Below are 27,229 nucleotides of genomic sequence, written 5' to 3'. Positions count from 1 at the left end.
AAGGTGATGGTTAGTAGCATTCTGTTATTTTCTTTGTTGGGCCTGTTCTGTAGTAGGTAACTTCTGGGTACCCAACTCGCTCTGTCAATCAGTTTCCTCACTTCCCCAGGTGGGTATTGGAGTTGTAAGAGCGCTTGATAGAGATCTTGTAGGTGTTTTTCTCTGTCTGAGGGGTTGGAGCAAATGCAGTTGTATAGTAGAGCTTGGCTATAGACAGTGGGTCGTGTGGTTTGGTCTGGATGAAAGCTGGAGGCATGGAGGTAGGTATAGTGGTCAGTAGGTTTCCGATAATAGGGTGGTGTTTACGTGACCATTGCTTATTAGCACTATAGTGTCCAGGAAGTGGATCTCTTGTGTGGACTGGTCCAGGCTGAGGTTGATGGTGGTAGAAATTGTTGAAATCATGGTGGAATTCCTCAAGGGCTTCTTTACCATGGGTCCAGATGATGAAGATGTCATCAATGTAGCACAAGTAGAGTAGGGACATTAGGGGACGAGAGCTGAGGAAGCGTTGTTCTAAGTCAGCCACAAAAATGTTGGCATACTGTGGGGCCAAGCAGGTTCCCATAGCAGTGCCGCTGATTTGAAGGTATACATTGTCCCCAAATGTGAAATAGTTATGGGTGAGGACATAATCAAAGGGGCTGAGAAAGGAGGTGCTGTAGTCATAATGAACAGGCCGGATTATGAACAGGAGGCTGCCAGGCAACTCTCCAACACCACATTCTAAAGGCCACTATCCTCTGATCCCACTGAGGAGTACCAAAAGAAAGAAACTACACCATCTGCTCAAGAAACTCCCTGCTACAGCATGGGAGCAAATCTACATGGACACACCCCCAGAGCCCCAACCAGGGATATGCTATCTGCTACCAAAGATCCCTAAACTTGGAAACCCTTGACGCCTCATCATCTCAGGCATCAGCACTCTTACAGCAGGATTATCTGGCTATTTGGACTCTCTCCTGAGACCCTACGCTACCAGCACTCCTAGCTATCTTCGAGACACCACCAACTTTCTGAGGAAACTACAATGCATTGGTGATCTTCCTGAAAACACCATCCTGGCAACCATGGACGTAGAAGCTCTTTATACCAATATTCCACACAAGGATGGACTACAAGCTGTCAAGAACAGTATTCCTGATAAGGCCATGGGACATCTGGTGGCTGAGCTTTGTCCTCACCCACAACCATTTCAGATTTGGGGGCAACTTATACCTTCGAGTCAGTGGCACTGCTATGGGTACCCGCATGGCCCCACAGTATGCCAACATTTTTATGGCCGGCTTAGAACAACGCTTCCTCAGCTCTCATCCCCTAGCGCCCCTCCTCTACTTGTACTACATTGATGACATCATCATATGGACACATGGGAAGGAGGCCCTTGAAGAATTCCACTTGGATTTCAACAATTTCCACCCCACCATCAACCTCAGCCCAGACCAATCCACACAAGAGATCCACTTCCTGGACATTACAGTGCAAATAAGTGATGGTCACAAACACCACCTTATACCAGAAACCTACTGACCGCTACACTTACCTACATGCCTCCAGCTTCCATCGTAGTCACATCACATGGTCCATTGTCTACAGCCAAGCCCTAAGATACAACCAAATTTGCTCCAATCCCTCAGACAGAGACAAACACCTACAAGATCTTTATCAAGCATTCTTAAAACTGCAATACCCACCTGGGGAAGTGAGGAAACAGATTGACAGAGCGAGATGGGTATCCAGAAGTTACCTACTACAGAACAGGCCCAACAAGGAAAATAACAGAACACCACTGGCCATCACATACAGTCCCCAGCTAAAGCCTCTCCAGCCCATTATCAACGATCTACAACCTATCCTGGAAAACGATCCCTCACGCTCCCAGACCTTCGGAGGTAGGATAGTCCTTGCTTACAGACAGCCCCCCAACCTGAAGCAAATACTCACCAGCAACCACACACCACACCACAGAAACACTAACCCAGGAACCAATCCCTGTAGCAAACCTCGTTGCCTACTCTGTCCCCATATCTACTCTAGTGACACCATCAGAGGACCCAAGCACATCAGCCACACCATCAGAGGCTCATTCACCTGCACATCTACTAATGTTATATATGCCATCATGTGCCAACAATGCCCCTCTGCCATGTACATTTGCCAAACCGGACAGTCCCTATGTAAAAGAATAAATGGACACAAATAGGACATCAGGAATGGCAACATACAAAAGCCAGTAGGAGAACACCTCAGTCTTTCTGGACATTCTATAACAGATTTGAAAGTAGCCATACTTGGACAAAAAAGCTTCAGAAACAGACTTCAAAGAGAAACTGCAGATCCAAAATTCAGTTTCAAATTTAACACCATTAATTTGGGCTTCAATAGGGACTGGGAGTGGCTGGCTCATTACAAAAGCAGCTTTGCCTCTCCTGGAATTGACACCTCCTTCTCAATTATTGGGACTGGACTACATCTACCCTGATCGAATTGGCCCTGTCAGCATGGTTCTCCACTTCTGTGGTATCATAGAATCATAATAATAGAATATCAGGGTTGGAAGGGACCTTAGAAGGTCATCTAGTCCAACCCTCTGCTCAAAGCAGGACCAATCCCCAATTTTTGCCCCAGATCCCTAAATGGCCCCCTCAGGGATTGAACTCACAACCCTGGGTTTAGCAGGCTCAAAGCATTGATCCATCCCTCTCCCTGTAACTCCCTTCTCTTCATGTGTCAGTATGTTTACATCTTTCAGAGTAGCAGCCGTGTTAGTCTGTTTTCGCAAAAAGAAAAGGGAGGACTTGTGGCACCTTAGAGACTAACACGTTTATTTGAGCATAAGCTTTTGTGAGCTACAGCTCACTTCATCGGTTGCATCCGAAAGCTTATGCTCAAATAAATTGGTTAGTCTCTAAGGTGCCACAAGTACTCCTTTTCTTTATATTTATATCTGCATCTGTAATTTTCACTCCATGCATTTGAAAAAGTGGGTTTTTTACCCACAGAAGCTTATGCCCAAATAAATCTGTAAGTCTTTAAGGTGCTACCGGACTCCTTGTTCTCTTTTCAGGTTCCTGTCCTCTGTATGTTCCTCCCACATCCCAGGCTCTTCCACACATTTACGAGTTCTTTCTCCCTATGGTTCCCCAGCCTTTCCCGAAACATCCTCGCATCTCTCCCGTCTTATTTTCCTCATGCAGGTTTGTTCTGCTTCCTTCTCCAAACTTCCACTCTCCAGGCTCCCCACGTCTCGCAGACTTTTGCCCTGCAGGCCCTTGTCCAAGCTCCTCCTCTCTTAGCCTTAAGATCCTCCCCTTCAACTCTCCAAATGCCTGCCTTTCCCCAGGCTCTTCCACTTTCCTTCTGCTGACTCCTAGGCTTCTTCTTCCTAAGCACCGCCCCGTGGACTTCTGTCTGTTTCTCTCTCCCCCTTCCCCAAACTCCTCCCTATCTGCAGGCTCTGAAGGGTGAAGACAAAGAGCCATTCTTTAAATAACAACTCGAGTACTCAAACAGGAAGCTTCTACCATTACTGAGCTCCCCGCTGCAACACAGCCTTATCTTCTCTGTAAGGCTGGAAGACCCGGCACTCAATAACCCCTCCATACAGACCGGTCCCCTCTTCGCTCCGAGTCCTGTACCACCGCCCAGCCACTGCACCTTTTCTGCCGGGGCTTGTACTCCAAGCTCCGCTCTCCCATAAGCCCCTCCCCTTATCTACCTAGGCCCCTCCCTTCTCCACGCTCCTCCCTCACGCAGCGCTCTGGCCCCGCCCCCTCCATGTGACCCTGGCCGGCCGCGGTAGGCGCGGCGTAGTGACCGGTCGTGGGGGGCGTTCGTCTCGCTGCAGGCGGCTGCCGGCTCCGCTGCGGGAGCGAGGCGGCTGTGGCGATGGCGGCGGAGCGGGGCCGCCTGAGCTTCCCGGGCGGCGCCGGGGTGCTGAGCCGCCCGGTGCCCATGAACCTATTCGCCACCTGGGAGATCGACGGTTCCAGCCCCAGCTGCGTCCCCAGGTTAGCCCCGGGCCGAGCCGCCGCCCCCCTCCGCTCCCGGGTAGGCCTGCACCGGGGCAGCCCCTGCCGCGGGCTGCCTGCAACCCCCATGGCGGTCCGGGCCCCGTCCCTGCCCCCAGGCCAGGCCGAGCCTACGGGCTCCCCGCCCACAGTGGACCAGGCGGGGCAGCCCCCCGCACCCCGTGCCCCCGGTTCCTCCTCCCCGCGGAGCCCCCTTCCCTTCCAGCTCTGGGCCGGGGGGGGGTCCGCAGGACCCGTGAGAGCCCTGGGTGTGCTCCTGACGGGTCCCCCGTGTTGGTCCTGGCTGCCCTGCCCCGGGAGGCTGCCCCGGCGTGGGGGGGACCTGCCCCGGACCCCCTGCTAGGCGGGGAGAGCCTGCCTGTGTTCAGGGCGCGGGGCCCAGCTCAGGGCTCGGATTCAGCTCCGGATGTGCCGTTAGTTAGCACTGAGGTGGGGACCGCTCCGGCAGGCAGGCAGTGCCCCCCGCTCCTCCGCAGCCGTGCTTGTTCCCTCACAGACCGCTCAGCCCTGGGGCTGCTCTGGGGCATGTCCGCCTCTATGCACCTGTCCTGCCCCACCTCTGTACCCAGATGGGCAGCCTAAGCCCCAGCTGTGTTCCCTAGATGCGTGCCTGTGAGGTCTGTACCTGGAGGGGGTGGGGGGGAGGGAGCATGGGGTAAGGGTTGTGTGTCTGGAGGGACTGGGTGAGTGCCTTGTGGGTGGACTGGAAAGGGCACTTCTTGTTGGTTGACATGAATGGGCAGGGGAGGCTTGGTTTAGCTGGTGATATCCTGGCTTTCGGGTCTGCATCTGTTGATTAGCTTCTGTTTGCAAATTCCTTAATTTTTAATAGTACTTACTAGCATCTTCCCGTTCGTTACTTGTTATTTATTTGTGTGGGTATTAGTTGTTCAAAAATGAACTGGCATGAGAACACCTTAAGCTGTGTGAAATGGGGCTTTGTGGTGGGTGGGATGATGGAAAAAGGGTGTGGGTGGGAGTTTAGCTGGGCAGCAGTGCACCTTACTTGCATTGTCACACTGGTCCCATTGTTTAGCCCTGACATCTCCCTCATGCTCCCCCAGCCCAGATAAACTTCTGTTGTCAGGGTTTTTATGATCATAACAGAAGAAAAAACATAAAAGCAAGCTTCCTAAATTAATATCAAGTCATGTTTTCTTGTTTCTAGAGACAAATCCTCAGCCTGGCTTTTTATGATAAAAATGACACAAACTGAATGTGAACAATGGGCAGACAGGTTGATGGATGGAATGCTGTGAACTAGGCATTCAGGGAACTTTGGCAGGCAGCAGCACTGGGAGGAGAGTCACTGGGGAACCCCCACTGCTGAGCCATGCTCCCTAGACTCATGTCATTGTCTGTGCTCCCTTATCCCAGTACTCCAGAGATGTCTGTGTTCAACCCCAGGCTTCAACGGTCCATGAGAATAGGAATGCAACCACAGGTAAACTACAGGGTCTAAAGAAAAGGAGTACTTGTGGCACCTTAGAGACGAACAAATTTATTTGAGCATAAGCTTTCGTGAGCTACAGCTCACTTCATCGGGTTTAAGGGACTTCAGGACATGAGGGGCATAGAATCTGGAGGTTGCCTGCTTTTCATTTTCACTGCTGTTCACTCAGTAAAAAGATCTCTGGCTCCGTGTGCAGAGTAAACAGGTGTCCCAACTTCGTTTGGTGCTCCCCACCTTGGGGTAGATTAGCAGATAGTTGCTGCTCCCTTTACTCTTTACCCATTAGTACTCAATTAGATTGAGCAGAGAATATTGGGTTGGTGGGCTGCTGCCCTGTACATGTGAGCTGCTCTCACAGCCATTTTCACCAGAGGCCAAATTGTGAGCATGGTGAGCTTTCAAGTAATGGCCTGCTGCTTTACTTTAAGAGGGGCAGAATGTTTGCAGCTTTCCCTATTAACTCTGACCCCTTCTTTTGCCCCTTGTATGCCCTCTTCCTGAAATGAGTCTGCCACACTAGTTGAGAAATGCACAAGCTTTTAATCAGTATCTTGTAACAGTTTTGTCTGAATATGTTATACCAGATGTCTAGGCTTCTGGTAATCAGGCTGAAAGTGCATTTCCATTCTAACAACCTCTTTTCACTTGCTCATAACTCTCCAAACTTTCTGGGCTGATATTTCCATGCTTGGTATCTGCCCAAAGGGGAGTATATTTGAATGTTTGAGGAAGATCCCTTTATTTGTCGTCTTGTTTGTGTAGGAAAAAAATATTCTCTCCTTTTTTTTTTCTCAGCAGGGTCACACCAAAAACGACGGGGTTTTGGCAGGTGACAGTGACAAGAGTTCTTGAAGTGCTACTGTCTTTGCTTGGTTTAGGGGGAAACAAATGAATATAGGAGTGAAATCACCAAGTATGCCCAGTAATCTAACATTTTAGCAGACACCCCAACAAGCTCTGTATTTATTGTGACTTTAAAGTAGCCTGAGAAGACTCAAGGTGTGTTGTCAGGTTTCTAGTGTGACAGTTTGCATGAGTGTGATCATCACTTTTTCAGTTAAACACACACACAACAAAATCCTTCAAATCCCTACTTTAGCATCAGGAACAGGAGGAGATTGTTTGGAACTGGGAGAAATTGTAGTTCCCACAATTATAAGAGACCTCCACAATTCTGGCTACATTCTGCAAATTAAACTCTGAAAAGTTTTCTCTTGCTGCAATCATCCAATCTATTTATGTACATGATGATTCTGCTTTTATAACTCAGCCTTGTTAAAAAAACAACAACAAAACCTAAGTACCTCAAGGAGGTGTGTATTTCAAATGGTGACTGGGATTAGTTGGAGGCTAACATCACTAGAGACCATTTTTATTTCTAAAAACCCAAACAAATAAAATACAAAGTGAGGGCTGGGAGGAAGGCTGAATTTGGCTGGGTGGAGGTTGGTAATGGCTGGGGGACTGATGGAGATGGCTGCAGAAAGCTGGGCGTAAGAAAACTTGAATTTGTGTGTGTGGAACTGGGGTTTGAGGGAAGCTGGGTTATGGGAGTGTCTGGGGATATCTGGGAAGGAAACTGGATTTGTGAGAGTCTGGGGATAGAAGCCATAGGGCACATTGTGAAACCCAGTGGGTGTCTAAGGACTGGGGGCAACTGAGACCTATTTGGTGGTTGGTGCTGGGTATGGGAGTCTGGTCGGTTCCACCCTGCCTCCTCCCTGTGGTTGCTGTCACTGCCTGCTCCTCATGGTGCTGTTTCCAGGTCCAGCAGGGGGAGCAGCAGACAGAAGCTGCTTGGCTGCATGCTTCCCCCCCAGGTGCCACAGCGGCGTCTGGTGGCCGAACCATAATTGTCAGATGTTGCTGCAGCCCATTTGGATGCAGAATATTCAGTCTGGGCCGTGGGAATGCGTGTCACCCTGCAGGTGTGAATTTTGTGAGAGACGTATGACACTTGGCAGGTCTGCAAAACGCAGTAGACTAATAAAACACTGAGTGCACAGCCAAAACTAAGTCAGAAGATTGAAAAGTTGAGGTTCCTACAGAAACATTAGTTTGGTGTCAGTGCATCTGTATCTTATGCTGCACATTTTAGAACAAACAATAATATGCTACACAGTTAATCAGAAATAAAAAATATTCCATGTGTGTGTGTATATATATAAATGCTGCTGTGTTAAGTTGTTCAGTGAACCTTTATTAGCCTTTCCTGGCTGTTTTAACTCTACCTGTTAACATTACATCAGACTACTGTTTTGCATTTCATTGTATGTGGTGCAGGTGCTACATAAGAACACAAAGGTGTCTGTGATTGGAGAGGGCAAGATATTAAAAAAAGGAGCGCTAAAGTTACTTTCCTAAGACTATATTTAAGTTCAGGCACTCATCTTTGAAACTTTTGACCATGAATATTGCAAGTATCACCTCCTGGGATGCAGGAATGTCCTTGAGACATGCTATAATCAAAAGGTGACATTAGAAGACACGATATACTCTATGAGAATGAGAGCTCCCTCTTCAAGCAGACATCTGTGAATACATGGAGGAGAGTGGAGAGGAAAATGGGCTTGGTGTTTTCCTTTGGATTTTCATTGGCTGCAATTTCTCTTCTGTGCGCCTGTTGACTTTTAAGACTCTTCAAACTCCACTGCTTTGAACTCAGTAAAAAGTCAGAGAATGGGTGGAATATGCAGAAGGATCATGCTTTGGGAGGGAACATTTCCTTCCCTTTTAAAAAGTTTAGGTTAGTGTAGATAAATCTCTAGAGACATTTGTTTCCATTTCAGAGACATTCCTACCCTGTTGGCATACAGCAATAGAGGGGAGCAGTGATTGGACCAGCAAGTGCTTGCTTTATTGGAATACATAATTGGGGCTAAGTGCCTGCAGTTATTTTTTTTCTCAACACACACACGCACTGGGGAATGTGACATATTTTGGAATGCTTTTGTGGACAAGAGCTTGCCAATAAAGGAAATAAAAGGCAACGGTCTCATTCAGTGAATTGCCCTGTGTAGCTGGTATGAAGCCTTGAGTGTTGTGGGTGGACTGGTACACTGAGAGTTGATTGACTGGAATGCTTTGCTCATTTTGTCCAGTTGATCGCTGATTAGCAGACTTTGTGGTGGATAATGTGTGCAATATCACTCTTCACAAGGACGAGAGGAAGATCTCCTTTTAGTTTTGATTTACTGGAAGTCCAGCCAGTTCATGTGGACTTACTAAAACTTGAAGGGCTAAGTATCTAGTTGCTTTATGGGGAGAAATGTTCTCAGAAGCCATATTTAGTTTGTGAAAAATAGTGGCAAAGAACCATAGTTTTCTTCAGTGACACATAGCTCAGTTAAATCTTTGTGTCCCCTGTGCTTGATTCTTTGTACATTAGGTGGAAGGGAGTGTGGTTTCTCTTTGAAAGAGAGGGATCAGCTTCTTTGTGTAACAAATGATTTGATGTGCTTATTCTTCTGTTGATGTCAGCTGTTTTTTTTTTTTAAAAAGTACTTTGTGGACAGTTGTTGCTGTATGTATAAAAGTAACTTCTGTGGTATTAGCGACCATAATACCTCAGTCATGCAGAGCAGGCTGTTGATATCACTCCATCAAAACCATATGCTGCAGCTATGTTAAAACTATGTAGCCTTTCTGGATTTTAGCCCTCTGGCTTCCTACCCATCTGATAGTGACAGACACAGCTTTCCTTTATGTATATAATAGCTTTCTTGGGCCTGATATTTAGAGGAATTGGGTATGTGTAGCACCCATTGCCTTAAATTGGAGTTGTGGGTAATCAGCTTCTCAGAAAATCAAGTTCCTTGTTTCAGTCATTGCAATCACATCACTGGTGTTACCTTATCAACGAAGAGTCTTGACAAGTATATTTCAGAGGGAAGAAGCTGTCTACCTGTTTCTTCCCTACTAGTCTCACTCTTGTGCAATGAACTGCTGTTTTTAGAGGAAGGATATATTGCATAACATTTCCTCTAAAACTTTTAAAAAATGATTTTGAGAAAAGAAACTAGAGTTGTATGTTTCTCGAATTATGCTGCTGGTTCAAGAGGCAGCATGGTCAAGTTGTCTGAAGACAGAATTTGCAACTGTAAAATCCCGACTTCTCATTCAGAGTTTGCCACTGACTTGTATGATTTTAGTTAACTGCTCCTGCCTCAGTTTCCCCAATCTGAAAAATGGAGATTCATTTGTTACCGTTTGCAAACTGCTTTGAAGGTGGAAAGTGCTGTGTAAGTTGGCTATTCTACTATGGTGAATGTGACAACCTCCCCATTTTGAGAGAACATTTTGAGGCCCTAACACTGGGAGATTGAGGGGGATGGCTGGGGAAGTGGAGGAGGTGGTCTCAAGACTGTAAGAGACTGTCTTGCTAGGTGATCTCCAGAATAAAAAATGTGGTTGGATTAATATTTTGATCCATGACAGGGTTTGCATTAGGCTATTGATCTGTTTCTAGGATGTTTGAAAGCACTCAAACTTGGTCTCGCACATACATCTTATTGGGGTAAGTTTGTTTCCTCATACATCACTGGGAGAAATCAAGGAAGCAAACTGAATAGAGCTCAGAAGAAGTTAGTGTTATAAATAAGCTGAGATTTCTTTGTTCATCAGTGTAGTGTATGAGCACTTCAGTGTTAACTTTCCTTCAACACACATAAGAGGTAGTGAAATATTATCTCCATTTTGCAGATAAAGATCTGAGGGACAGAGAGGGGAAAGTGACTTGCTTTAGGTCATCCAGGAAGCTTTTGGTGAAGGTGGGAATAGAACTGAGTTAGCCCAGTGCCTTAAGTCAAAGACCAACCTTCAGCTGATCATGGGTCACTGGGGTGAAGGAAAGCAAAAACTTGACAGTTAGGAAGAAAGATCAGAGGGAAAATATGGAGCATCTCAACCTAGTCACTCCACATATAGTCTGTGCTTGAAGAGGAACTGTAGCACAACAAATGAGCAAGAAGCAAATGCTGAAAACTTTTCAGAGTGCCATTATGTTCCTCTGTAAACCCTGGTCTGTATTTTCTAAACGCATCTCATAGTTTGCCTTTGCATGGGAAGTTGGCCTGTTAGTCTGCTTATTTGTGTCATGTCTTGGCAACTCTTCTAATTCCTATGGGCCAAATTCTGCCACTCTTATGACTGACCTTCTTGGGAGGGTAGTTACTATGGAATTAATGATCATCTGCCAAATAATGCTGCATTGCCAGGCCTGCTGTTATCCTCAGTCTTTCTCTTAGCTTTAGTGAAAATCCTGGACTGAGGAATTCCTCTGGGCCTCTAACAAATCTTCCATTTTTTTAATGAAGCTGGGATCAGAAGAAAAAGAGGGAGTGGAGAATTGGAGGCGAATTTGACTATTGGGAGACCAGCAAGCTTGGATAGTGGTCATGTTAGTTTACTTCCCCGTGTTTTCTCTCTCCCTGAAAGCTACTGTAATTGTTATCCAGTCTTACTGTCTTCTCTGTCTTTCAGTATAACATACATTGCTGTTGTCATTTGGCTGATAAATGCCATTTCTCAAGCAGTGGTGTGGGATTTTTAGTCCAAATGGATCTTAATGCAGACAATAAGTGGCTGAAATCTAATTGAAAGTGATAACATGAAGCTCATCTTGTAGTGAGGTTTAATTGGATTACAGTAATATACAGTAATTATGTGGAGACTCACAGGGCATGGAGCCAGTTTCACCATGAGAGAATGGAACCTCACTAGTTGCTAGCTTGTTTATTGAAAATTGGGTAGTCACTGAGAGAATTGGCTGATAGGTAAATAAACAAGTGACACTAGTTGCTGGGAGACTTTGGAAACTACTTGGTCCATGTTTGAGTGTTGCATAGATCCCCTCTTGGGATGAGTGCATCCATCTGCATGGAAGCGGATAACCCTTTGGGAAACGGTGGCTCTTAAGAGCTGCAAGTGTGCCTTATAGATCCCAGTGTTTGGAAATGAAGGTACGCGTAACCATAGATTCATAGATACTAAGGTCAGAAGAGACCATTATGATCATCTAGTCCGACCTCCTGCACAACGCAGGCCACAGAATCTCACCCACCCACTTCTGCGAAAAACCTCTCACCTATGTCTGAGCTATTGAAGTCCTCAAATCGTGGTTTAAAGACTTCAAGGAGCAGAGAATCCTCCAGCAAGTGACCCGTGCCCCATGCTACAGAGAAAGGTGAAAAACCTCCAGGGCCTCTTCCAATCTGCCCTGGAGGAAAATTCCTTCCCGACCCCAAATATGGCGATCAGCTAAACCCTGAGCATATGGGCAAGATTCACCAGCCAGATACTACAGAAAACTCTTTCCTGGGTAACTCAGATCCCACCCCGTCTAACATCCTATCACAGGCCATTAGGCCTATTTACCATGAATATTTAAAGATCAGTTAATTACCAAAATCATGTTGTTCCATCATACCATCTCGTCCATAAATTTATTGAGTTTAATCTTAAAGCCAGGTAGATCTTTTGCCCCCCACTGCTTCCCTTGGAAGGCTATTCCAAAACTTCACTCCTCTGATGGTTAGAAACCTTTGTCTAATTTCAAGTCTAAAATTTCCAGTGACCAGTTTATATCCATTTGTTCTTGTGTCCACATTGGTACTGAGCTTAAATAATTCCTCTCCCTCTCTGGTATTTATCCCTCTGATGTATTTATAGAGAGCAATCATATCTCCCCTCAACCTTCTTTTAGTTAGGCTAAACAAGCCACGCTCCTTGAGTCTCCTTTCATAAGACAGATTTTCCATTCCTTGGATCATCCTAGTAGCCCTTCTCTGTACCTGTTCCAGTTTGAATTCATCCTTCTTAAACATGGGAGACCAGAACTGCACACAGTATTCCAGGTGAGGTCTCACCAGTGCCTTGTATAACGGTACTAAAACCTCCTTATCTCTACTGGAAATACCTCGCCTGATGCATCCCAAGATCTCATTGGCTTTTTTCACAGCCATATCACATTGCCTTTCATAAGCTGGAAGCGGTGAGTCAGGATCTCCATCTCACCCAACTATTTCAGCCTTTCTTTGAAAAACTACCTAGCAAACTCATAGCAGCTCATTCCACACAGTTGAGTGTCTTATCTAGATCAGAACCATGCCGTGGTAGCTGTGCGGTGACTGGCTGGGCTGCTCATTCTTTCTCTTACCCAATTGTTGTCAGTCAGAATTCCAGGCTTTAAATGCTTTCTGCTTGCAGGACAGATGTCTGTTTCAGATCAGCAAGTCCAAAGCTTTTTACATCTTTGTGCCATATATTTGACTGGGAATGATACCACTTGTGCAGCCTTTTCTCCAGGGGTTTGGTGGGACAAAGACATTGCTCCATCTGTTCCTCCTTGAGGCGTTAAATGTCAGTGCAACTATTGTGGGACAAACACAGACTGGCTTATTTCAGCTCCTTTGGTGCAAAAATGGGGAGAGAAGCATGCAGTATAATGGGGTGATAGCACAGATATAGTTATTTTTATGACCATAGTGCAGGGGTGGCCAACCTGAGCCTGAGAGAGAGCCAGAATTTACCAATGTACATTGCCAAAAAGCCACAGTAATATGTTTGCAGCCACGCCCCTCCCCCCAATGAGCTCCCAGCGCCTCCCGCCCACCGGCAGCCCCGCTGATCAACACCTCCCCCTCCCTCCCCACACCTCCCAATTAGCTGTTTTGTGGCATGCAGGAGTCTGCTGGGGGCGGGGAGGAGGAGCGAAGGCATGGCAGACTCAGGGGAGGAGGCGGGGGCTATGGCAGAGCCATGGGTTGGGCAGTGAGCATCCCCTGGCACATTGGAAAGTTGGTGCCTGTAGCTCCAGCCCCAGAGTTGGGACCTATACAAGGAGCTGCATATTAACTTCTGAAGAGCCACATGTGGCTCCGGAGCCACAGGTTGGCCACCCCTGCCGTAGCGTCTAGGAGCCCTAGTCTCAGATCAGGATTCCATGATGCTAGGTTCTGTACAGACACAGAACAAGAAAAAAAAACAGGAGTACTTGTGGCATCTTCGAGACTAACAAATTTATTAGAGCATAAGCTTTCGTGGGCTACAGCCCACTTCATTGGATGCACAGAATGGAACATATAGTAAGATACATACATACAGATAAGTTGGAAGTTACCATACAAACTGTGAGAGGCTTATATATTTATTCAAGTGACACCATCATAGGACCTAATCACATTAGCCACACCATCGGGGGCTCGTTCACCTGCACATCTACCAATGTGATATATGCCATCATGTGCCAGCAATGCCCCTCTGCCATGTACATTGGCCAAACGGGACAGTCTCTATGCAAAAGAATAAGAGGACACAAATCTGACATCAGGAATCATAACATTCAAAAACTGGTAGAACACTTCAGCCTCTCTGGCCACTCAGTAAAAGATTTAAGGGTGGCAATTTTGCAACAGAAAAGCTTCAAAAACAGACTCCAAGGAGAAACTGCTGAGCTTGAATTAATATGCAAACTAGATACCATTAACTTGGGTTTGAATAGAGACTGGCAGTGGCTGGTTCATTACACATATTGAATCTATTTCCTTAAGTTAAAAGAAAAGGAGTACTTGTGGCACCTTAGAGACTAACCAATTTATTTGAGCATGAGCTTTCCTGAGCTACAGCTCACTTCATCGGATGCATACCGTGGAAACTGCAGAAGACATTATATACACACAGAGACCATGAAACAATACCTCCTCCCACCCCACTGTCCTGCTGGTAATAGCTTATCTAAAGTGATCATCAAGTTGGGCCATTTGTTTCCACGGTATGCATCCGATGAAGTGAGCTGTAGCTCACGAAAGCTCATGCTCAAATAAATAGGTTAGTCTCTAAGGTGCCACAAGTACTCCTTTTCTTTTTGCGAATACAGACTAACACGGCTGTTACTCTGATTCCTTAAGTTAAGTATCCTCACACCACCTTGTCAACTGTCTAAATGGGCCATCTTGATTATCACTACAAAAGTTTTTTTTTCTCCTGCTAATAATAGCTCATCTTAACTAATTAGCCTCTCACAGTTTGTATGGTAACTTCCAACTTATCTGTGTGCGTATGTGTGTGTGTATATATATATATATACACACACACATATATCTTACTATATGTTCCATTCTATGCATCTGATGAAGTGGGCTGTAGCCCACGAAAGCTTATGCTCTAATAAATGTGTTAGTCTTTAAGTTGCCACAAGTACTCCTGTTTTTTGCGGATACAGACTAACACAGCTGCTACTCTGAAACCTGTCAGAACAAGAAAGCAGTCCCTGACCCAAAGAGCTTACAATCCAAGTATAAGGCAAGAGATAGATACAGACCAACATGAAAAAGACAAGGAAACAATGAGACAATACGGTCAGCATGGGAGGCTATGGTCTCAGCACACCAGGACCCTAACCATTGTCATTGTTTTTCTAGGTATCACGCTAAAGTGTTTTGAAGAGGGATTTGAAGGAGGATGAGTTAGTTCTGCAAAGGGTTATGGGCAGCTCCTCTCAGGCATGGGAGGCAGCATAAGAGAAAGTAGGGAGGTGCTTGTTTGAAAATTTAACAAGTGGGCAATAGAGGCTGATCTAAGGCAGGAGTCAAGGGATTCAAGGGTGCTGGGGACATGGTCAAAGTGATGGGCTTTGAAAATGATCTTTGCAGCAGTATTCTGAATGGATATAAGCAAGGGAGGACTGCATTGGTCAATTACAGAAGAAAGAGTGTTGCTTTAATTGAGAGGTGAGATGAGAGGCTGGACAAGAGTTTTAGCTGTGTGGATGGATAGGAAATGTGTCTGAGACATCGTGGTGAAAGAATCTGCAAGGCTTAGACATAGTTTGGATGTGAGGTCCTACAGAAAGTTTCTAGTCGAAGATGATGATCCGGTTTTTGCCCGGGAGACAAATGGAATGGTAATGTCCACTGTGATCGAGAAAAGGTAGTAGGATGGTCTTGGGGACAGGGACCATTTAAGAGCTCTATTTTTGCAATGTTGAGTTTAAGCTGACGGCTGGACATCCGGGAGGAGATGTCAGAGAAATGGGATTTGATTTCCTTTTGGACAGATGGAGACTTGTCTGGAGTAGAGAGAGAGATCTGAGAGTCATCAGCCAAGAGATGGTAGTTGAATTTGTGTTTATGGATGGGATGACCCAGGTTAATTATATATGTTGAGACTAGCTTATTGTTTAACAGCCTATATTTTAAAGTGCTTAAAAAAGCCCCATGCTTCCTGGATTGTCTTGAAAATTGCTGTGCACATCCAGCCATGCACAAACTGCAGTAAGCATTAAAATGGTATTCTAACCCCAAAGACAGAATTTTTGTAGTCCTTTTTCATAGAACCACAGAATGTCAGGGTTGGAAGGGACCTCAGGAGGTCATCTAGTCCAACCCCCTGCTCAAAGCAGGACCAATCCCCAACTAAATCATCCCAGCCAGGGCTTTGTCAAGCCTGACCTTAAAAACTTCTAAGGAAGGAGATTCCACCACCTCCCTAGGTAACGCATTCCAGGGTTTCACCACCCTCCTAGTGAAAAAGTTTTTCCTAATATCCAACCTAAATCTCTCCCACTGCAACTTGAGACCATTACTCCTTGTTCTGTCAGCTGCTACCACTGAGAACAGTCTAGATCCATCCTCTTTGGAACTCCCTTTCAGGTAGTTGAAAGCAGCTATCAAATCCCCCCTCATTCTTCTCTTCCGCAGACTAAATAATCTCAGTTCCCTCAGCCTCTCCTCATAACTCATGTGTTCCAGTCCCCTAATCATTTTTGTTGCCCTTCGCTGCACTCTCTCCAATTTTTCCACATCCTTCTTGTAGTGTGGGGCCCAAAACTGGACACAGTACTCCAGATGAGGCCTCACCAATGTCGAATAGAGGGGAACGATCACGTCCCTCGATCTGCTGACAATGCCCCTACTTATACATCCCAAAATGCCATTGGCCTTCTTGGCAACAAGGGTACACTGTTGACTCATATCCAGCTTCCCGTCCACTGTGGCCCCTAGGTCCTTTTCTGCAGAACTGCTGCCTAGCCATTTGGTCCCTAGTCTGTAGCAGCGCATGGGATTCTTCCATCCTAAGTGCAGGACTCTGCACTTGTCCTTGTTGAACCTCATCAGATCTCTTTTGGCCCAATCCTCTAATTTGTCTAGGTCCCTCTGTATCCTATCCCTACCCTCCAGCGTATTTACCTCTCCTCCCAGTTTAGTGTCATCTGCACACTTGCTGAGGCTGCAATCCACACCATCCTCCAGATCATTTATGAAGATATTGAACAAAACTGGCCCGAGGACCGACCCTTGGGGCACTCCACTTGATACTGGCTGCCAGCTGGACATGGAGCCATTGATTACTACCTGTTGAGCCTGACAATCTAGTCAACTTTCTATCCACCTTATAGTCCATTCATCCAGCCCATTCTTCTTCTTTAACTTGCTGGCAAGAATACTGTGGAAGACCGTGTCTAAGCTTTGCTAAAGTCGAGGAACAACATGTCCACTGCTTTCCCCTCATCCACAGAGCCAGTTATCTCGTCATAGAAGGCAATTAGATTAGTCAGGCATGACTTGCCCTTGGTGAATCCATGCTGACTGTTCCTGATCACTTTCCTCTTCTCTAAGTGCTTCAGAATTGATTCCTTGAGGACCCGCTCCATGATTTTTCCGGGGACTGAGGTGAGGCTGACTGGCCTGTAGTTCCCCGGATCCTCCATCTTCCCTTTTTTAAAGATTGGCACTACATTACCCTCTTTCCAGTCGTCCGGGACTTCCCCTGATCTCCATGAGTTTTCAAAGATAATGGCCAATGGCTCTGCAATCACATCCGCCAATTCCTTTAGCACTCTCGGATGCAGCGCATCCGGCCCCATGGATTTGTGCTCGTCCAGCTTTTCTAAATAGTCCTGAACCACTTCTTTCTCCACAGAGGGCTGGTCACCTCCTCCCCATGCTGTGCTGCCCAGTGCAGTAGTCTGGGAGCTGACCTTTTTCACCCCATTATAATGGAAACCTTGTTGCGACCTTCACTGTGGTGGTACTATTGCCACACCATAATATTGCTGTGCCGCATCAGGGCCAGGGTAGAGTTATTGGTGTAAGCTGGGGTCCTTTAGATCAAGGGGTTCCCAACGTACAGCCTATGCTGATCTTTTTTCAATTTTCAAAATGCTCTAAAAACCACATGCGTGGCAAGATTATCTTGAGTACTGGTACTCCAACAGGGGCTGGGGTACCTTTTGAGAGAAGGGGGAGAACATCCACTGAGATGTTCCCAGGAAGTCTACTTGTGCTCATGGTCCCCTATTATTCCCGCTTCCCCCCAAAACAGGGGAAATTAATGCCCTCAGAACTTTGTTAATGCAGAATTAAGGTTGATCAGGAACCCCTCCTACCCTTCCAGAATGTTGAGTGCCTGGTACTCCTGAAAACCATGAAACACAGATCACATGGCATCCACCCCCATTATGCAACCCTAACTCTGCCCTCTTTCAGTGATGTCCTGCCTGCTCTGATGGATACTGTCGCACTCTATCCATATGATACGGAGCACTGCAGGGACACAGCACTTGGGTATATTAGGAGAAACTGTCAGACCAGGTCCTCGCTAAAGCAAAAGTTGTGGGAGATGAGTTTAGTCAACACAAGCTGGCTACGCCTATTCTTATCCTCTGTTTCACCTGTTCTGCCTAGATGACCCTCAGGTGTCCAGAGTTACCTACACTTGTTCCAAGGATCCTCTCTGGAGCATCACCTGCACTTACCTCTGTACCAGCCTGCTGCCAATTCCTGTGGCAAGAATAATCTGTTGTGCTCCTCTGCTTGCAGAGCAGACATCACTCAGCACAGAAACTAGTGGTTCATGATCCCTCTGGGTGTAGATGCATCTCTCCATGTATTGCAGTGTGACCTACTGCAAGTAATCCCTGCGCCAGTGAATGCAGTTTCCCTAACACACTGAAGGGCTGTTGGAGTGCAGGCAGATGAATGGGAGAATACAGTTCTGTGGGGGATAGCACCCCACATAAAATGACACCTACTTCATGTCTGCTTATTACGGGACAGCCCTGGCTGAAACATACTTACAGTCTATCCCCAGTGGCGCTTGCTAGCTTCAGGGGGCAGAGTGCAAGTTGCAGGGTGAGCTGGCATTTACTTTAACTCTAATTTGTAGCTTTCAGAGGTTTAAGTACAAGTGCATTTCATGTTCTGGAAGGGTTCACAGCCCTGCCAATCAACTTTAAGTGAGCGTTAACCAAGTTTTTGGACACTGAATCTGAATTTCACTCCGGTCTGAGGCTTGTCGAGTTCTAAACACTCTCCTTGGGTCCTCTTTGGCTCCAGGACCAAGAAGTATCTGGGTAACATTGGCACAGAAATAATAATAATACTTAGTTCTTAGAATCTGAAGCGGTGCTTCAGTGCTGTGTGCGTAGGATCCAATGGAGTGGTCCAAGTGGTCATGCCTTAGTGGGATCCAAGCTATACATTGACTGGGGTGGATGGCATGAGAGCTCTTGATTGTTTCAGACTCTTCTACTGCTGATATTGGCACTGCAGATCCCCATGATACGATCGTGTGCCCTGCGGTGCACCTGTGGAACTCATTTAAAATGTTAGCCTTTGGCTGAGTGCGTACATGCCCATCCATGTGTCTCTCTTTCTGGAACCCAGGGTATATAAAGCACCCAGTCCACAGTTGTTCTCTTTCTGCCAGCCTGAATGAATGTGGAATTAAGTTATCTCCTGGCATTGGGCCTCATCCACTTGGATATTTTAGCCTATTCCCAGCCAGCCTTTCTTCCTTCAGAAAGTTGTATTAGAATTGGGAAAGGTACAGAGAAGGACAACAAATGATTAAGGGAACAGCTTCCATATGAGGAGAGACTAAAAAGACTGGGACAGTTCATCTTGGAAAAAAGACGATTAAGTGGTGATATGACAGAGGTCTATAAACCATGCATGGTGTGGAGAAAGTGAATAGGAAAGTGTTATTTACCCCTTCACATAACACAAGAACCAGGGGGTCAACAGATGAAATTAACAGGCAGCAGGTTTTAAAAAAAACAAAAGGAAGTAGTACTTCACACAATGCACAGTTAGCTTTTGGAACTTTTTGCCAGGGGATGTTGTGAAGGCCAAAAGTATTAGATCAGCTCGTGGAGGATAGGTCCATCAATTGCTATTAGTCGTTAGCTATGGTCACATCCAGAGCTTGGGGCTGTCCCTAAACCTCTGACTGCCAGTAACTGGGGCTGGATGACGGGATGGATAACTCAATAACTGCCCTGTGCTGTTCATTCCCTCTTAAGTATCTGGCATCTGTCACAGTTGGAAGACAAGATACTGGGCTAGATGAAGTATTGGTGTGACCCAGTATGGCCATTCTTATGTTCTCTACCAACCAGCATTACAGTTTGGAAGGAAAGCATACTCTTCCGTGGCCCTTTAAGAACTGCTAATTACTGACAGTTATTCTTTGCTACTCCCTCTAGACTAAGAGATACCTGGTGGGAGCTTATCCTGAAGACTAAGAAGTTGGAATTTCATGACCTTTGGAATGTTGGCAAGTTTTAACTTACTCTGTGAAGGGCCTCTAATTATCTGTTAGATTCAGTGTCTACGTCCTTGGGTACAAACAACATTTCTTTTCAAGCCCTCTTGGCTATAGAATTCTAGGACCAGATTAGTGGTTTCATCACTTTATGAAGAATGATCCAACTTATAAGTGTCAGTCGTCTTTCTGATATCAGACTAGTCCTTACCCTGCTCTTCAAGCAGTTTGAGTCCAGTGCAGTTCACATCCTGGTCAATCTAGAGAAGAAAATATAAAGAGCTCACCCAAGATGTAGACTGGCTTTTCTGTAGGTCCAGCAAAGTCGCACTTATTGTAAAGGACTGAACTAATTTTAACTCCATCTTATCGTTATTCACATTTTTACAAGCATGCAGGATCCCTTCACATCAGTGGGTCCTGGAATTATCCATTGGGAACACACACTTCAACTTGGGGTCAACTTCTTTTTCCATCCTTCTTGAGGAATCTTTCTGATGGACTGTTGAGAGATGAAGTGCAATCTCTTATGGAAATGGAGGCTATCATGCCACATTTCTAAATCTAATACCCATACTTAGCAACTTTACTATTTGTCATTTTTGCATACTTTACCTGATTTCTTTGTTACACTGGTTTGCGATACCATTATTGATTTGTAATGGGTGCAGTATAAGAGCAGGTCTTACAGCCCATTTCCGCTTCCATTGAAGTCAATAAGAGCAAGATTTGGTCCCTAGACTTCAAAAACTCTTCTCAAGGTATGTTTTAGTTTTGGCACATCAGTGTAGATTAAATATTTAACTAGGCTATTCCACCTTTCGGAGAGCCACTGATAAGTAACTTATTGCATTATCTCCTAGACTTCTTGTCAGAGAAAAGCATTTAGTTGTATTAGCAGTATTTTTGAGTTCTTGTTTTTCTACATGAGACAGTATAACTAACTTGCATCTCTCATTTGGAGTATTTCATTTCACTTGTGATTCTGAAGAAGCTGGAAATGGCCCTTATGTTTAGAATGCCTAACTCCTTCCATTATAAAAGATTTGTGTGAACTTTTCTGAGAATTTCATACTTCCATTGTTTGCCCTAGGCCTCTTATATTTAATGGGGGATAGTCTTGGGGCCAGGGAGGTATCTTTTTCAGATCCCGTGAAATTCTGTTAAGATTGAGTTGTGAGCTCTTAAAGTGCTATTTCCCATCTGTGGCTTGTAGTGTACAGCTTGATGATTTTTTTTTTTTTGGCAGCTTGTCAGGAACCCTGAGCGTTCCAAAGCCTTGCACATGTGCCCCAGCCTAGATACTGCAGTACACATCCCCCTGGCAGAGACTTGGGCCAGGTGCTTCGAAAGAAGCTGTAGAGTCAGGGAAAGGGCAGAGAACAAAGCAGGGCTGTGCTAGGATCCTGTTTTCCCACTCATCCTTCACTGAGTGATGCAGGGGTCCAGTGGGAAAAAACTGTATCATGTAATTAAAGACTGCATCATAATGTAGAGGACTGAATTAAGGTTCCATTGGCAAGCTTAAATCTGGCCATTCCTATCTTTTGAGTGCTCAACCTTGTAGCCTAAACTGTTTTACTATAGTTCTTTGGGAGGTAATTGAATCTACTTTCTCTGACTTCACATAAGAATCTGTCTGTATTAAATGCGTGCCACTGATTTCTAACTAGCCATGTGCAAATAAACTGAAGATTGTGACTCCTTTCAAAAGCTGACATAAAGACATGTATATATTGTATGAATTAATTTATAGGAACTCAGATATTGACATTGTTATTTTGAACTAACATAATTGTAAGCCTTATACTATAGGTAGCACATGGGTATACTATAATTGCTATACACATAGTTTTACAGTAACGTTCATATTTGATTTTATGGACTGTCTGGAATACAGCAATAGTACCTGTGTGCCTGAGAACATACATTTGCCTGTTTTCATATTGCATATGTTAGGCTACTTAAGTAGCAAAAAAGCCCCTTGATAACCTATTAATGCTGCATTCATTTCATTGATATACTTCTGGTTTTTTGAGTAAGTCAAAGATACTTGATATTTCCAAAAATACAGGATTTTATATATTAACTGTGCAAATAGTCTTAAATTGCTATTCAAATCTACAAATTTAGACTTCTAGATACATTTATTAAAGACTTTTGGAGTCCTGTAGAAATTTATTGTGAAGCTGTATTCATAGGTATTCGTTCAGTTTTTTTTGGCTTCAATTTTTTCTAAACATGCCACACTGTAACTGCATGTTTAAACATATAAACCCTGTTTCCTAAACTTTTATCTTATGTTTTCAGAATTTAAATTCTGGAAATGTTTGTGCTATATACAGTAAAGGGTTTAGCCAGTGACTTAGAACACTGTTTTTAGGGCACAAAAATATATATAATATATGAAGATTCACAGGAATTAAATCAGGTGTCATCTGACTTTTTACAGTTCATTTTGGAACATTGATCTGTATGATCTTTTGTTATGAGGAGTAAGAAAATGGCACTGGTAACCCTTGAGTGCTTGCTAGCAGACTTAATGTATTTTAATTTAACCAATTCTATAAATAGTAAAATAAAAATCCTATTTTAAAGCAAGGAATCAACCACATTTTAAATGTGGTCCTTCCTGGGTGCTTACATCTAGAATCAGAGTAAATGGGGAAAACTCCAGCAAAAAGCTTATATGGTTTTTATGAGGATCATTCATCTCTGGCATTGCTGTCTTGTTCTATTTTTCAAATCCTCTTCCAAAACCAGCACTGATTTTGATTTGTGGCTCACAGAATTTGCTCCAGGTTCCTTATGCCTGTCCCAAGAACCTACCTCAATGGCCTCTGCCTCTGATCCAGTTGGCAGCAATTTTCTGTGTAAAAGGGATCAACCAGAAGGTCCAGTTTCATGTTACTCATGTCTTGCTATGGGAAGAACTACTTTTGTTTGCTGTTCTACCTCTTCTGTTCACTGCACCTGTGCCACTGAGCTGCCCAGCTGTTTTGATGGGAAATTGAGATCTTAAGTCTCCCTCCATGTCAAGAAGGGTTTGTATCTCTCTGACCTTGCTAGGATTGCCCGTCTTATTGCACTTGTCTCTTTTAGGTTGTTGTGGCTTCTTGCAGGCTGCAGTAAAACACCTTCTGCCCCTCTGCCCTGCTTCAAGATCTTGCAGCCTTTCTAGCTTCTTTGTATGTCACTAGGAAATTAACCTATTGCTGAGTCCTGCTAAGATCTAAAACTGGTGTATCTCAGACACCAAAATAGGTTAGAGAATTTGTCTTTCCTGACATGTTTAGCTGCTAAGTGTGATGGGTGGTTGGTTTACTCCTGAGGCAAATCACAACCAGCTCTCTGGATTAAAAATTGGTTCATGGAGCCCTTTTGAGGTGGTGAGCTTACATAGTTTGTGGTATGGAGCCTGCCAGTTTGTTTCGGCAACTGGCCAGTTTCAGTGTGTGGACAGGACTTTTTCCAGGGAGCTGGCAACTATCTTGCAGGGGTGTATTTAACTAATAAAAGATTATCCAAAGACAGCTTATTTTTGGCGAGTAAATGATAGTGATTCTGCTGCTTTTATTCTGTATGTGTGCTTAATCTATATTTCCTCTCAAAGTGTTTTGTTATTCCAGGGTAGTAATTTAAAAAAAAAACTTCATCTTGATAGTACCAAGCTGCTGACTTCTTTGAACTGTGGGTGTAGTAAGAACATAAGGGTGCAAAGAGCAGATCCCAGAAAAATTAACAAGGGGGGACGGTCCATACTTAAATATAAAAGGATTCAGTTCTTCCTCCTGGCTTGCACCGGGGCATGCTTTACATTTTGAAAGTTCATCTGGGTTCCTAGGCTTACTTTACATCATTATCCATTTGGAAGGTGTATAAGAGCTACAAGCAAGAATAAGACAACTATCTGTGTTTGTGTAACGTGCCTGTTTGAGCTCTGTGGAAACTGGAGATTAGTCTCATGTTCATGATTTCCATTTTTCAGCTCCAATAAACCCACTGTACCTGGTCAGTTAAAAGGTGCTGCTACCTTTGTTCTCCTAAAGGGAGTCGCAGTTGTTCAGTTTTGACAGTAAAGCATGGCACTAGTTGGGGGGCCAGTTTCTTGTCCTTTTCAAGAGGAGCAGTTTCAGCACATTCTGAACGATGGGTGGGAGTGATACCTACAACGTGGTGAACTTGTAGAGCAAACCCTAGATTCAGTGTAAACCTATGCAATATTTTACTTAACTTTGCTGCTTCTTCCCCCACCTAGCCCTCTGTTCCTTCCACTCGGATGTCATATTTCGGTCTGGTGGTGGTCAAACTGCTGATGGTTCATATTTTAGCAGGAAAAAATGCTCCTTGTTGGGATTCTGGTATGTCTGCATACAATGAAAAATGTTGAGTGGGCTGGGTTTAATTTCCAGCAAATTTCTATCAACTTCTGGGAGCTCTTTTGTTTAATAGAAATTCTTCTCTACTTTTCTCTCCCCCTTCCCACCCTCCACCCAACCTTCTCTACAAGGCTTGCTGAGGTATAGTTGATTTAATCTTATGACTGAAAAGAAAAATGCATGGATGCAAATATTTTGTATTTTGAAAGGGCTTCATTGTTAAAGCTTGCTTTCAATGGACTCTGTCTTGTTTAAAAAAGCAAGTAGCTAATGTCACATCCAGACCCTAGAACTTAATAGTGAACATTACTTTGTAAACGATGCTTACTTTTAAATTGCCAAGCCATCAAAACACTTCTGTATATGTAGGTTGGAAGTTGAATGTGGCTAGGAATAGTCCATTAAGAGGTAGCTGTTGTTGGAGTTAGTGTGTGAGGTGACCCGAACTGGCAACAATTAGGTTTTTGTCTTGTTTGCTGCGTTACGATGCACAAGGAAGATGTGAAAGATGGTGGTACAAGAAAAAAGGTTATTTTAAACCTAAAAACATCAGGAATATCAAGTCTTGCCTTCCTAGTTCCTCTGGAGGTCTCCAGTGGAGAATCTGGAGGTGTAATTAGGAAGCTCTGTGTCCTAGTTAAGGGGTGAAGGTATTGGATCCAAGGGCTTGTGTGCACACAAGCTGTACTGCTTTAACTATACCGATATAAAGTGGCACAATCCCCTAGTGTGGACACAGTTATACCAGTATATATGTACTTGTACAAGTACAGCTATTCCTGTTCAGGAAGGGGAATAAGCTATACATATTAATCTTTTGTATTACAGTAGTGCTTAAGTGCCAACCAAGAATGGGGCCCCATTGTGCTAGGCTCTGTACAGAGTAGCATACAGTCTTTGTCCCAAAGAGTTTACAGTCTAAATAGACCAGCCAGCCACAGGGTGGGCAAGGGGTATAACACACACACAGTGTGAACAGTCTGATGGCAGCAAACATGTTCTGTAATATCTGGTTTTTTTGAATGGCTTTAGTTAGGAGGGGATCAGCTAAATGAAAAGAAGAGGGAAGGAGACAGGGCAGTGGGGTAGAGCATGGCATCGGGACTTGAGCGAGCAAACAGCCAGTCAGAGAAACTGAGGAAGTCCATTCAAAACTATAGGAGTTCTCTGAATCTCCAAAGGATCCTGCTTCGCTGCCTTCTGCTCCTGCTGGCAGGAGTCTGTTATAAGGCATATTATATTGAGAGAGCTGCAGCCACACTAGGAATTGTTTAAAAAAAAAAAAAAAAATCGCACCTGAACGTTATACTGGTACAAAAAACCTGTGTGTTGACCAGCCCTTAACAAAACAGCTTTTCTTCAGCTGTCTGCATATTAAGCAAAAATGGTCATTAACAAAAAAGACTGAGCCAGAAAAATAACTTCCTTTCCTTTAGGTTTTCCTTTTTTCGTGTATCAGTCATATTCTAACCCTGCTGGCTTGCTAGTCATCCATAGGATTTGGGGTGGAGGCACCAACTTTCGCGGGGCTTTACACACCCATGGCCTGGAAATGTCAAACATGCTTTTTACTCTATTGTGTTTAACAAGGATCAGTGCCTATGAGTGTGCCTTGGGGAGAGGAACAATGGATGTTGGGAGCCAGAATGAACATCTACTTTCAGATAAGCCAGTGTAATTCCAGAGTATCTGTACTAAAATCCCTGGAGTTACAATAATTTTGTAGGTTTCAGAGTAGCAGCCGTGTTAGTCTGTATCCGCAAAAACAAAAGGGGTACTTGTGGCACCTTAGAGACGAACCAATTTATTCAAGCATGCTGCATCCGATGAAGTGAGCTGTAGCTCACGAAAGCTTATGCTCAAATAAATTGGTTCGTCTCTAAGGTGCCACAAGTACTCCAATAATTTTATAGTTTTCACTGAGAGCAGAATTTGTCATGTTGTTCATTGTACATTCTCTAATACTTACTTAGTTATTGCTTGTATTGGGGTAGCACCCAGCAGCCCCAGTCATGGCTCGGGTCCCCATTGTGCTAGGCGCTGTACAAACACAGAGCAGAGATGGTCCCTTTCCCAAAGAGCTGACAGTCCAAATACAAGACAAGGAAACACATGGATACAGACACAGGGATTACAAGGAAACACATGCAATATTGTCTAAATAGACAAGCAGATGCAGGGAGAAGAACTTGTATGCAGAATATTTTCATTAAAAGTTGCACGAGAAATCAAAAGAAGAGTCTATGCATCTATATGAAAGGACAACTCTTGTCATTACAACTGTGCTTGTGGTTTTATTAAGAGCAAAGCACCAGTGTACTTCTATGGAAATTTTAATGGAGCAAGACTGTCTATATGGGCCTGCAGTGAACAGTATGGCATATGTATATCCTGTTCCGTATTCCCTAGTCTGGGATGATGGGATAGGTGATAGAGTATCTGAAAAGCGAAGTGACTGAGCATACCGTAACTCCCCTGGTAACTGCCATCTTAAACATGTTTTAAACTGGTTTCAGAGGAACAGCCGTGTTAGTCTGTATTCGCAAAAAGAAAAGGAGTACTTGTGGCACCTTAGAGACTAACCAATTGGTTAGTCTCTAAGGTGCCACAAGTACTCCTTTTCTTTTTATGTTTTAAACTGTTGCACACCACAACAAGCCAAGCTATTGATCTTAGAATAATGTGATCATAGTGAAGTCTTGACATAGTTTTGACTGGACAAGGAGCAATGATCTCAAGTTACAGTGGGAGTGGTCAAGGTTGGATATTAGGAAACACTATTTCACTAGGAGGGTGGTGAAGCACTGGAATGGGTTACC

At 44.5% G+C, this 27,229-nt stretch overlaps 1 protein-coding gene across 9 annotated transcripts in view; it reads left to right on the top strand.

Annotated features, from left to right (window-relative positions):
- Nucleotides 1–3,797: 3,797 nt before the first annotated feature.
- Nucleotides 3,798–27,229, top strand: part of PACS2 (phosphofurin acidic cluster sorting protein 2) — a 174,671-nt gene continuing 151,239 nt past the window's right edge. For all 9 annotated transcript variants that reach the window (XM_075131449.1, XM_048861946.2, XM_075131446.1 and 6 more), the window contains exon 1: nucleotides 3,798–4,013. In XM_075131449.1, the coding sequence (XP_074987550.1) occupies nucleotides 3,892–4,013 (122 nt within the window). In that variant the 5' untranslated portion in view covers nucleotides 3,798–3,891. The remainder of the gene's footprint in view (nucleotides 4,014–27,229) is intronic.

The sequence above is a fragment of the Caretta caretta genome, chromosome 8 (genome assembly GCF_965140235.1).
Source record: "Caretta caretta isolate rCarCar2 chromosome 8, rCarCar1.hap1, whole genome shotgun sequence".
NCBI lineage: Eukaryota > Metazoa > Chordata > Testudines > Cheloniidae > Caretta > Caretta caretta.
The sequence above is the reverse complement of the archived record's forward strand: the minus strand, read 5'-3'. Positions and strand labels throughout refer to the sequence as shown.